Source organism: Lactuca sativa, chromosome 3 (assembly GCF_002870075.4).
Source record: "Lactuca sativa cultivar Salinas chromosome 3, Lsat_Salinas_v11, whole genome shotgun sequence".
NCBI classification, from domain to species: Eukaryota; Viridiplantae; Streptophyta; class Magnoliopsida; order Asterales; family Asteraceae; genus Lactuca; species Lactuca sativa.
In genome coordinates, this window is record NC_056625.2 from 67,935,999 (window position 1) to 67,949,215 (window position 13,217).

The window sequence follows — 13,217 nt, forward strand, 5'->3', positions numbered from 1 at the left end:
GGAGCATCTTCCACCCTTGAAGTGATGAAAATGGTAGGCGTCTCTCACCGTAATCGACCTAACCGTGACCTCCGAGAGTAGTTTCATAAGAGTGTGGCAACCACCATCGATCTTCCCTGACTTCTTTATGACACATATTGGTGCCTTGACATGTGTGTTCATTAGGGCATAAGATACTGCAATCTCCTCGCTGAGATAACCATAGCAATCTCCCTTCATTTCATCCACAACATCAACATCAGGATTTTTAGAAAAAGATCTAATGGTAGCAAAATTAATCTTCATTAGTACATCATACTCGATAAATCTTGGATCTCCCTTTTTCACCGACGCAAATGCATATGTTTTATCCTCCATTTCCAACCAGCTCACCCCACGCTTTTCTTTTTTTATATCCATCACTTCACTCACCTTGGTCGCCACGTCATCAGAGATCATGAGCACGAAAAGCACTGAGCAAGGAAGTCCAAGCAAAGACATCCCATTTGCTTGGTGTTGATACGATGAAACTTAAAGCTTCATTTAGTTGGCCAGCCTTGATTAGCATGTTAATGATACACATATAATGGTCTAAACCAGGTTTGACACCCTTCTGTTTCATTAACTCGTACAAATAGTAGAACCCTTGTTCCACAAGCCCCACATGCCCACATGCACTCAGAACACCGACAAAAGTCACATCATTAGGATCTTCCCCCGATCTCAACATTTCTTGAAACAAAGCCAATGACTCGTTACCAAGGCCATGATAGCAGTATCCATTTATCATCGTGTTCCAGGTTGTAACATCACGATAATTAGTCATACCTAAAAACACCTTTTCGGCAGCTTTAATGTCGCCAGTCCTTGAGTACATGTTAATCAAGGCATCCTCGACATTCTTATGAACCTTTAACCCAGTCTTCTCTGTAAGTGCATGTAACATACTTCCGCATCTCCTAGAGAATAACTCTGCACTAACAGTGAGTACAACAGAAAATGTTGATTCGTTTGGGACAACATCCTTATGTCGCATTACAGCAAACAATTTGAACGACTCTTCGAAAGACCCGTGTTCCAAGTAAGCAGCCAACATTGCTGTCCATATAACCACATTGTTTCGAATGTCGAAAACTTTTCTTGCACTTAAAATCTCTCCACATTTTACATACATACTCATCATTGTGCTGCATACAGACTCATCGGGCTCAAAATGATAGCTCTTTAACAGCTTGTTGTGAACTTGCATCCCCAAGTTTAAATCTTTAAGGAGAGCACAAAGACCAAAAACACCAATATAAGTAGCTTTGTTCCACACCATATCTTCTTCAGCCAGCATTCTCCTTAACATAATCAACGCCTCATCCAAGCAACCTTTCTCGACAAGTCCGATCAAGATCAGATTATAACTGCAGGTGTCCAATTGCAATCCAGGGTTACAATAAAGTAAAATCTCCATAGCCCCAATCACATCCGACAACAGGGAATACAAGCGTACAAGCGCAGTTTTCACGTACTGATTGAACACTAATCCAGATTTCAACAGGTACCCATGACATTGCCTGCCTAATAAAAAGAACCTAACATTTAAACAAGACGAAAGCACTAATCCAGATATGTAGTCGTTAGGTGGGCAAGACTCATCATGATCTGAAACCATTGATTTAAACAATCTAAGAGGTTCAAAAGCAGACCCATTTTGGAAATGCCCTAACGTTAGAGCGCCTGCAGATCCCAGTGCTTCACTTTTTGAGTAAAGATCGATCAGAGCATTAGTCTCGTGTATAGTATCCAAAGAGCATTGATCAGAGCAATATATATATATATATATATATATATATATATATATATATATATATATATATATATATATATATATATATATATATATATATATATATATATATATATATATATATATATATATATATATATATATATATTTTACAAAATATGCAACAAAGTTTTATAATAACAGGGTCTTGATTTTTCCCACAGAGGGTTTTTCTTCTTCCACTAAAAAAAACAAAAGATTGACAATTATACCATTGGTTTTAATTTATAAATATTTAAGAGAGAAAAATCTTTTTCTTTACAAACTACTTACCTCTTTCACGCTTTTAACAGCGACATGGTCCCATGGAGGCCTAGCTTCGGCATTTAAAAAACTCCAATGCAATAACCGATGTTGAATAATTTCCAATAATATTGTTTGGTTGGGATATCAATATTTTACAAAGTCCATCCATTAATCTTCTTCACCAAGATTGTTTCCATAAATTGGAGAAAAATAATAAAGCAGAATAGTTCATATACATCAATCCTTTTTTTAATTCCCAAACTCACATACCTTGAGAATCACATTACAGTTTGTTGAGAGATTTTATGAATATTCTACAAGTATTACTCTAGATGGTTGTGTTAAGAAGTTAACTGCATTACATTAGACATAGAAAATGTATCTCTGTATCCCAAATTCGAACCACAACATCTTCACCATCACTAATGAATAATGATGGTCTTCTTCAGAGGTCCCCAAACAACTATATTCATCCTTCCTTGAAGGCCGTTAAGTACTACTACAGATTCACCAACTATGAAATGCAGTATTACACAAATTATCACTTTATAACACAAACCAATTACCAATACATTAAAGTTGCTTTCTCTATTCACAGGGTCACCGGCAATGCGTTGTACGTGGATAAAAGTTAAACCCATAAAAGGGTCAGTGGTGATTACAGCAAGCTTATCACCAAAAGAAAAATCCATAGCTCTAGCAGGGAAATAGAAATTGAATGTGAAAAGTTGTGCTCTGCTCTCAATAACCCATAGCTTGGCCAATTGGTTGATTGATCTGCACTCCCGGTAATCAATGTCTTGAATTTCCTGCACAACCAATACCAATGATTAAAACTCCTCTGATTCTACCGCCACCGCCTCACCCACCGACTATGGCTTTTTTCGTGGCAAAAATCGAACGAACGTTCAGTCTCCATTGCTACCGACGTCTGCAACCTTCTTTTTACCTATCGGATTAGTAGCGCCACTGGAAGGAGCATGATTATCCATTCCCATTTGAGTCAATTTTAATAATACATTCAATTTTAATAGGAATATATAATGAATAAGAAATAATCTGTTGTGTATTTCATTCAATGTAAAAGTATAAATTTATACAGAGGAATACAACTGAATTGAGAGATAAACTCTCCTAACTATACGGTAGAGTATACTGACTATTTGACTACTTTTTATACACATGTTAATACCCTCCTGCAAGCTAAAGGGCGGGACAGACTTGCAGCTTGGAACGAAGAAAAAGAACACGACTTTTTCCCAATGGTTTTGTAAAGATGTCTGCCAACTGATCAATTGATGAAACATAGCATATGTTGAGTTGTCCTGATTCAACTTGTTCACGTATAAAATGGAAGTCAAGTGCGATGTGTTTAGAGCGGGTACTAATCACGGGGTTTTTGCTCATGAAGATGGCCCCGACATTGTCACACATAATTAATGGAGGATGGCTAATTTGGACCTGTAAATCAGAAAGTAGCTGCTTTATCCATAATAATTCTGCTGTAGTGTATGCCAATGACCTGTACTCAACTTCCGTGCTAGAACGTGCAACAACTTTTTGCTTCCGGGAGGTCCAACTTATAAGATTTGAACCATGAAAAACAGCAAACCCGTATTGAGAGCGACTATCATCACGATCTGAATTCCATCCTGCATCTGAGTAGGCATGAAGTGACTTTGCTGTTGTGGGCTTGAAGTGTAAATAGTGAGTGATCGTCCCGTTAAGATATCTTAGAATTCGTTTCACCGCCTGCCAATGATGATTTTTTGGGGAATGCATGAACTGACACACACGGTTCACAGAGTAAGAAATATCCGGGCGTGTAATTGTAGCATATTGTAATGATCCAACAACTTGACGATATAGTGTTGGGTCAGGAAAGGGATCACCATCACATTGAAGCTGACCTTGGGGATCAGAAGGAGTGGTAATAGGGGTAGCCATGGACATATTGCTGCGTTTTAGAATATCTTTGATATATGCTTGCTGTGACAAGGTAAGACTGGTGGGACTTCTAGTAATCTGTAATCCAAGGAAAAAATGCAAATCACCAAGATCCTTGAGGGAAAACACATGATCCAAATCAGTAATAAAGTGTTGAAGATGAGTGTCATTTGTGCCTGTTATAATCAGATCATCGACATATACAAGGATATATATTGTAGATGAATGTGAAACTCGAACAAATAAAGATGGGTCGGATTGACAAGCATGGAAGTTATTTGTGACTAGATACTGTTTGAGTTTGGCAAACCAAGCACGTGGTGCTTGTTTAAGACCATAAAGAGCTTTGTGGAGTCTACAAACATGATTGGGTTTGGTTGGGTCCTCAAAGCCTTTTGGTTGTTTCATATAAACCACTTCTGATAAGTCACCATTTAGAAAAGCGTTGTTGATGTCAAGTTGTCTGATACGCCACCCCTTAGAAAGAGCAATGTAGAGGACTAGTCTGATTGTCGTGGGCTTTATAACTGGGCTAAAGGTTTCAAAGAAATCAACACCAGCTTCTTGGCTAAACCCTTGAGCTACAAGTCGAGCCTTGTGACGGTCAACAGAGCCATCTTGATGGGATTAAAACAACTTTTAATCTATGAAGATCGATTAGATCTTGAACAAGTATATGAATATGAAACAACAAGAACACAATATTAAAACAAAGCAAAACGCAATAGTAAGAACAAAACAGCTTGAATCAATCGTGTCGAATGATTAAATAAAATCCTTAGAAGAGCTCGATTAAGAACATCAACTGTAAAGGATTAGAAGATTACAAGAAAAACTATATCGTAAAGCTCTGGAATGCTAAAACTGAAATCTTGAATCTTAACCTAATATACATGCAAGCATTAACTTAAATACTATACATAAAAGGCTCTCGGTTGGACAGGCCCAAACCGGAGAATACAAGGCTAATCTAACGAGCCCAAAAGACGCAACATCTAAAAGAACTTCAACCCAACAATCTCCCCCTTTGCGTCAATTTGGAGCGAGACCTTCACTTCTTACTTGGGCCGGCGGCTGAAGCTGGTACCTTCTTCTTCACGGTACTAAACAGACACTTGGTTATGGAAAGGATGGTCTGTCTAAACCGGATGTACCAATTGATCATATCATTGAAGTACTTGATATCATCAGCCGAATTGTCTTTACACTTTTTGATGATGAATAAGATGTGCTCCAAGCAAGTTGTAGTGTAAAGATGTTTGTCAGCTAAAGCGAAGAGACATTTCTGTCCTTCGGCTCTAGTGAACATCACAGAGTTTCGCCTCGAATCTATCTTGCCCATTTGCATTTGATTCAGATCACTGGCCGATCCCACAGGCTTGACTTTCGGTTTCTTCTTAAAAACTGTGGCAACCTCCTGATCCATTAGGGCCACCTCCATGATATAGCATGCCAGCATCCTTTTGACATGGTCTAAGATAGGACCATATTCGGCTTCGTTTGTCAGCAGGATATTGTACAAGACTATCCAATCATGAGGGTTCAGATTGGGCAGATCCGCCAGAGAGATCATGTGAGCAGTTCTTGCAGATCCTCGGATAAGCTTGAACTTGACGTTTGTGAATCTCCCCACGGCAAAAGGCTTCATCACCCGAACATTGACAATCTTCTGGGCGCTCCATGTAAGGTATTGAGGTCGAGCAGCCTCCAGGTAGAAGTCAATGAGCTCCCTGTCAAGCTCATCGTTCGGATGCGGGACTTCAAAAATGTTGGAGAAGGCGTGGAAGACGAACGCCTTTCGAGTTAGTGGCATATCGAACTGCGAATCGATGGTGTTGTTGCAGTCGAACGATATCACCGGCTCGAGCCATAGTATGCTTGGAGTCTCTATGGCCTCTTTTATCAAACGATCCCTGGTCCAGGCAGGGAAGAGCAGCTTTCGGCTCTCAAGGAGATCGTGGGCTTCTTTTTGCTTTCGTTCGGCTTCTTCAGCCTCACGCGCCACACGACTGGCATCACCTTCAGCATTGCGACTGTTTTTCCGTTTCAACATGTCGGCAATGGTCTCCTTGTCTTCATCTTCATCTTCATCTTCATCTCCATCTTCAACTCCTCCCTCTGCTATGTTTTTGCCCTTGTTCTTCACACCCGAACCCGAGGCATGACCAGTTGGGGGTGGTTCGGTTGTGTGAGTAGCTTTGGAGGAAGGAGGCGGTTTCGATCCTTTCTTCTCATCTCCCCCTTGTTTTGGAATGGACACGAAACTCGGCAGGCCTTCAATCTTGCTTAAGAGGTCCATGGTCGGGGAGAGCTTTTCAGCGAGGGTGCGCCTCACCGAATGATTAAGGATGGGGTCGTGTGCTTCCAGGATGTTGGATAGAGCGGCGTGGACATCCGAAACACACGTCTTTATGACTTCCCTCTCGGATCGAAGAGCTTCCAATTGTTGTTCGGAGTTGGAAAGCTGCGTGCTCTTGACCTTTAGGGCAGTTGTTTTACTCGCCAGAACGTCCATCAGAGAGTTCTCTGCCGCAAGATCCTCTTGAAGTTTTGCCAGACGGGCATCGATGGAGGCACGGAGTGCCGAGTTGTCGTCGCTGAGATTTTGTCGGAGGGTAGCGAACGAAGTCAACTCCGTCGAGACGAACTTGGCCAATTGCTGAACAATCGGTTCCAGAGTTGTCTTTGTGGCATTGGCGCTTTCCTGCAGAGACTTCAGCAGGTCAGAAGCGTCGGAGAATAGTTTATCGACTTTTTCGGTCGCAGCCTCACAGGCTCGGGTGGAGGCGTCTATCGCAGCAGTCGCTGAGGCTACTGAATCATGTTGACCCCTGGAGAAGGCATCAACTATCTTCTGAATGGCAGCTTCAGACAAGGATGACTGCTGGGTTGAAGAGGAGGCGAGAAGTTGATCAACCTTCTCGTTAAGCTCACGAAGATGCTTCTTTGTCACTGGAGCATCATCCTCCTCATCACTTTGAACTTGAAACGGACTATAATAGACCGAATCAAAGTTCATGTGATCACCACCTAGGTATTGATCATCGCCATCGGAGGCGTCTTCTGGGGATTGAGGTGTTGGTGAAGCTGGGGGTGTTATTGGTTTGGTTGGTTCAGGTTGAGTGGGTGGAGGGTTAGTTTCGGGTGGTGGTGGTGGTGTATGGGTTTCGGTTTGTGGAGGTTCGGTTACAGGAGGGGTTTCGGTTACAGGTGGTGTTTCGGTTGATGTGGTGAATATGGGTGGGGGTATAGGGAATGAGGTTGGTGGTATAGTAGGGTTTATGGTGGGAATGGAAATAGGTATTGTGGGTGGAGGGGAAGGAACTGGGGATTGGTGAAGTTCCATCTCCGGGGTTGGTGAGCGAGGGGGTGTGTTACCTCGCTGAGGAGATTCGTCTCCTTGGGATCCCTCAGAGTCCGAACTCCCACTTTCGGATTCGCTTGAAGAGGAGGGTATGACGAGCTTTCGCTTCGGTTGGGTCTTCCCCCTTTTCGGTTGTGGAGATGAAGCAGGTTTCTGTTGTTTATGCTTCTTTGGAGAAGGTCCCTTTGGAGCTTTGGACACTTGCTTCCCCTTGTCACCCTTTTTGACCCTGGCCACCGGTTTGTCGGCATCATGAATTGAGCGCAGCATGTCCGGTGTCAGTTCCCTCGGACCAGTTTAGCGAAACTCCTTGATCGTACTGATCAATCTGCTATCTGCTGGCACATCAGCATACATCGACTCCGGGATAGAGCCAATGAAGGAAAATTTCGATGCATCGGATATGATGATCTTCTTGGTATGAAAGGTACCAATAGAAGACATCGGTGCACCGTCGGCTGTGGGAACATTAAACTTGTCCATAGCCCATCTGGTGATCAAGATCCAGAACCGGGCCAGCGACACCGCGGAGTGTCGGGAAGAGGAAGAAAGGCTCTGAATCAGTTGTTGCCAAAGGACAAATCCATAATCCAGATTGATCCCGTTGTACACCCCGTACATGATTGACAGGAAAAGACGACTGGCCCCGTCCGATCCTGAGCTCCTTTCTGACAGTCCCTTGAAGAGAACTGTAAATAACCCATTCCACTGGGGCGGTAGGCAGGACTTCTTGAACCTGGCGACGGAGGTGAGAACTTCCGTGTAGCCCATGTTGTAGAACATGTTGTAGAGCATACCAACCGGAATCGTCTCCGGGTGAACGCGTGATGGGTCAGCAGCAAACCCAAGCATGGTGTAGAAGCGGGGACGAGAAATCGATGTCTTGTGTTCCGCCACTTCGAAAAAGACCCTGTCGACAGTCTTGTCGTAGTACGCCGTCGCGTAGACCTGAGATAATGCCACCATGGGCACCGTTTCAATCCGTGATAATGCAGGAGCAAGCTGAGAGTATTTGAGACACTCGATGACCGGCGACATATAAGAATCATACGCCAGTGGGTTGAGATCAATCACGAGGCATTGCTGAGGACGGATTGGAAGAATCTGAGAGGTAGCATGGACGGAAGAGGATTCAGCCATTGTTGCAGGTTGGTAGAAGAAGATAACCGGGAGAGAGTTTGTAAGTATTTTTGCTTTGGAAATTATGGAGGCAGTAAAGAGGTAAAAGGTGGTGTTGATGGGTTTTTATAGTAGGTGATAGGAGAGAGAAAAATCGTTTCAAATCTCTTATGGAAATACGAAACGGGTTTTTGGAGTGACTGATTGGTGACAGTTGGGACGTGCGATGATCACGTAGGAGAGAGAGTGTCAGATTCCTAGGATCACGCCGCCCAATAAGCGCCGGTTCAGAGAAAGAAATCGTTTCTGTCACACCCCCAAACCTGAACGGCGGAATCGTTCGGGGGCGGAGGACATCATATTCAGTATCATAACAGTTCATAGAAAGGAAAGTACACACCACCATAATATAAATATGTTTGAAAATTTTACATGATTTTAGGTGTTACATGTTTGCAAAAGAATTCAAATATAAAATGGTGATCCAAAATATGTTACTAACGCCAATGCGTTAGTCTTCAGAAGTAGTTGCTACCTGGCTAGCGGTTTCCTGTGAATACAAGTTATTTCAAAGAAAAAGTGTCAACATTTAAGTTGGTGAGTTCATAAGTAGTGTTTTGAGAAGATGTATGCCATTCGAAAGTGTTTGCATGTTTTCCAGAAAAAAAAAAAACCTTATTTTCTTATAAAAGTATGCAATGCATATGAATGTTCGTGATGTAAATTGCAACTAATTGTACCGAGAAAATCCCTTATTTTCCTATTAGTTGTTTGGTTTGTATACAGGAAAAACCCTTATTTCCCTGACATAACTGGCAGTCTCTAAGACCGAAAATCGCAAGCAAGCGACGTGCTTGTAAGTTGTGTCATAGTTTTACATAGTAAAGCTATACGAAGATCGCACTTATTAGATGAAGAATAGTTTTAATAGCTACTCTTTCATAAAAGCGTAATACCATAATAATTGTATATCCGATGAGTTTTATAACCATACTAAACATAATATGCCTGTAGCGACGTTCTTCAGGCGTCGTAGCGTTATGACAACTGTCACCCCAAAAGACGGACTGTAGCTAACAGTCAGGGCGCGGGATCATGACTTCCCGTATAGATCTATACACATTTGACACGTTCTCCGAACGGGAGACTCTGGTTATAGACAGGACTTGCAGCATTATTTTCTAATAAAGAAAGTAACGTTTGAAGATATACACGACTCATGGATTCTCAACTAAGTCCGTAGTAAGGTAGTAGTTTGTATGGAAAGTTTAACCTCTTTCACAATGTTTGACAAAGCATAATCATAAATTCTTTGAATGCATGAAATGACTTAGTAAAGAATGTTACCCTTGTTGTGATGTATTTGTATGTAAACGTATAAATAAAACATATTTCTATTTATAAACATATTATATCCCAAAGAGGGTAAAGCTGTGTTGTGAGGGGTTTTGTATCATAATAACTTCACAAGATAGTTAAAACAACAGTATGAAAAGTATATCAAAAGGTTAATGTTTCACACGAATTTAGTCATGTGTTAACTTGCATTCCTCCCCGAAAAGAGTATAAAACATTTAAAATGTATTTAAAGAGTGTTCAAAGGGGATATGAACTCACTTGATAGTTTGAAGATTGTGAGGTGGAAAACCGAGCAGAGTTTCGTCTCGGGAAACTGATTTTTCTTGGGATTCTCGGGAATCTCGGGAGTGGAATCGGCCTTCGGGACTTGAGCCAAAAAGACCAGAGCTTCGGGTTTGAACGGACACGGAAAACGAGGAAATGCTGAGAGAGAGAGAAGAGAAATGAACCCTTTCTTTGGAAACCCTCGCATTCTATTTATAGGAAGGCAAGTCTGCCTCGGTACGCGGGGCGTACGCTCGTACGCGCTGCGTACGCGTACGTCATGCATGACCGAAGCCTCGACTGCCTCGGTTCGGATGGGACGGGTTCTTGGGTTATCGGGTCGGATGGGACGGGTTGCTGGGGAGGTGGGTCGGATGGGACGCCGGGTCGGATGGGACGTCGGATCGGACGGGTCGGACGGGTCGGACGGGTCGGTTTCCTCGGATATGGCGACGTGGACGATCCGAGGCCAATCCTCTCGGTTACGCGGGGCGTACAGGAGTACGCAGCGCGTACTTCGGAGAAGGACGCTGACTCCTCTTCGGATAATATCCGAATTTTGAATTAAATAATTAATTAATTTATTTAATAAACTTCAAAAATCCATATCTTCTTCATACGAACTCCGTTTTCGATGGTCTTTATATCCACGCGTAGGTGAGACTACGATCTACAACTTTCGTTTAGACTCCGTTGGCAAATTCCAAAATTATTTTTATTATTTATTTTATAACTAATCGTTTTTAAGGAATTTCTTTGAAAAATCATAACTTCCTCATGCGAAGTCAGATTTGGACGTTCTTTTTGTGTACGCTCACGGTTTAATGTTATCTATGACTTTCATTTAGATACCTAAGGCTAAATGTTATCGTATTGAAACTTTGCGTTTTTCGTTTGATCGGTGTTGTCGGTTTTGACAGAAATCTTAGAATGGTCATAGCTTCTTCGTCATAACTTAGATTTTTGTGTTCTTTATTTATTTGGAACCTTTAAGACGATATCTACTACATAGCGTACTCCAAATCAGAGCTTTTGAACAATTCATTTATCGATGATATTCCCATTATATTCAAAAAGGTTTACAAGACTCGGTTTATAATGCCCGGGATAACGGGTTGTTACATCATCCCCCCGTTAAACGGAATTTCGTCCCGAAATTTAATACAAGGTAAGAGTTTTAGGGGCTGAGGAAGAGATGCGGATACTTCTGTAGCATTTTGTCTTCCCGTTCCCATGTGAATTCGGGTCCTCTCTTAGCATTCCATCGAACTTTTACTATTGGAATGCGACTCTGTTTGGTCCTTTTAACTTCCCTATCCATGATCTCGACGGGTTCTTCCACAAAGTTGAGATTTTCGTTTAACGCGATTTCATCGAGTGGAATTACAAGTGTCTCGTCGGACAAACACTTTTTCAGGTTCGACACGTGGAATACTGGATGTACTTTGTTAAGCTCGATTGGAAGTTGGAGTTTGTAGGCCACTGGACCAACTCTCGAAATGATTTCGAAGGGTCCAATGTACCTGGGGTTTAGCTTTCCACGCTTCCCAAAGCGTATCATGCCTTTCCAGGGTGAGACCTTCAGTAGCACACGGTCGCCAATCTGGAATTCCAAGGGTTTACGTCTCCTGTCGGCATAGCTCTTTTGCCTATCCCTTGAGGACTTCAGTCGTTCTCGTATTTGCACGATCTTTTCGGTAGTTTCTCTGATGATCTCTGGACCAGTAAGGGTGCTTTTAGTGACTAGACCTTTTGCCATTTGGGTGTCGCCCACTTCCGTCCAGCACAGGGGTGATCTGCACTTACGGCCGTAAAGGGCTTCGAACGGAGCGGTCTTGATACTAGTATGATAACTATTGTTATAAGAGAACTCGACCAAAGGCAAGTGAATATCCCATGCCTTGCCAAAGTCGATTACACATGCTCGCAACATGTCTTCCAAGGTTTGGATCGTCCTCTCACTCTGTCCGTCAGTTTGAGGGTGGTATGCTGTACTCATGTCCAACCTCGTTCCCATGGATTTTTGCAGTGATTGCCAAAATCTGGAAGTGAACCTGCTGTCTCTATCTGAGATGATGGACATTGGTACTCCATGAAGTCGTACGATCTCCCGGATGTAGGTTCTTGATAGTTTTTCCATCCTATCGGTTTCCTTGATAGGTAAGAAATGGGCTGATTTGGTTAATCTGTCGACGATTACCCAAATAGTATCTTGGCCACTCTGAGTTTTGGGCAGTTTGGTTATGAAGTCCATGGAAATCTGCTCCCATTTCCACTCAGGTATATCAGGTTGTTGGAGTAGGCCTGAGGGTTTTTGGTGTTCTATTTTTATTTTGGCGCAAGTTAGACACTTGCTCACATACGTAGCGATCTCCGCTTTCATGTTTGGCCACCAGTAGAGTTGCTTGAGATCTAGATACATTTTGTCTGACCCTGGGTGTACGGAGTATGGGGTCCTGTGTGCCTCGCTTATAACTACCTCTCTGAATCCCCCAAACTTTGGTGTCCAGATCCGGTTCATGAGGTAGCGTGCTCCGTCACTCTTGATTTCTAAGTTCTTGTCCATTCCCCTAAGGGCCTCACCTGCCACGTTTTCGGGTTTCAAGGCCTCTAATTGAGCTTCCTTGACTTGCGTTGATAGGTGCGAATGGATCGACATAGCTAATGACTTCACTCTCCGGCCTGAGTACTCCTTTCGACTAAGGGCATCGGCTACGACGTTTGCCTTTCCCGGATGATAGCGAATATCGCATTCGTAATCACTGAGTAGCTCGACCCATCGCCGTTGTCTCATGTTGAGCTCCTTCTGATCGAAAATGTGTTGTAAGCTCTTGTGGTCGGTAAAGATAGTGCTCTTCGTTCCATACAAGTAATGTCTCCAGATCTTCAGGGCAAACACTACTGCTCCTAGCTCAAGATCGTGGGTCGTGTAGTTAACCTCATGTGTTTTCAACTGTCTCGAGGCGTAGGCGATGACCTTACCTCGCTGCATCAGAACACATCCGAGTCCTTGGTTTGATGCATCGCAATAAACTACGAAGTCTTCTATTCCTTCAGGAAGGGATAGTATTGGTGCGGTGCACAAGGCTCGTTTGAGCGTTTGGA

The 13,217-nt window shown here is 42.7% G+C and overlaps 1 protein-coding gene across 1 annotated transcript; it reads right to left on the reverse strand.

Annotated features, from left to right (window-relative positions):
- Window positions 1-427: 427 nt before the first annotated feature.
- LOC111888351 (pentatricopeptide repeat-containing protein At5g39680-like) lies at window positions 428-1,639 on the reverse strand. The gene has a single exon (XM_052769720.1). The coding sequence runs from the start codon at window positions 1,637-1,639 to the stop codon at window positions 428-430; it is 1,212 nt and encodes a 403-aa protein (XP_052625680.1).
- Window positions 1,640-13,217: the final 11,578 nt, after the last annotated feature.

Excerpts from the sequence above, each read along its gene's own strand:
- LOC111888351 (XM_052769720.1), bottom strand. The coding sequence starts at position 1,639 with ATGGTTTCAGATCATGATGAGTCTTGCCCACCTAACGACTACATATCT.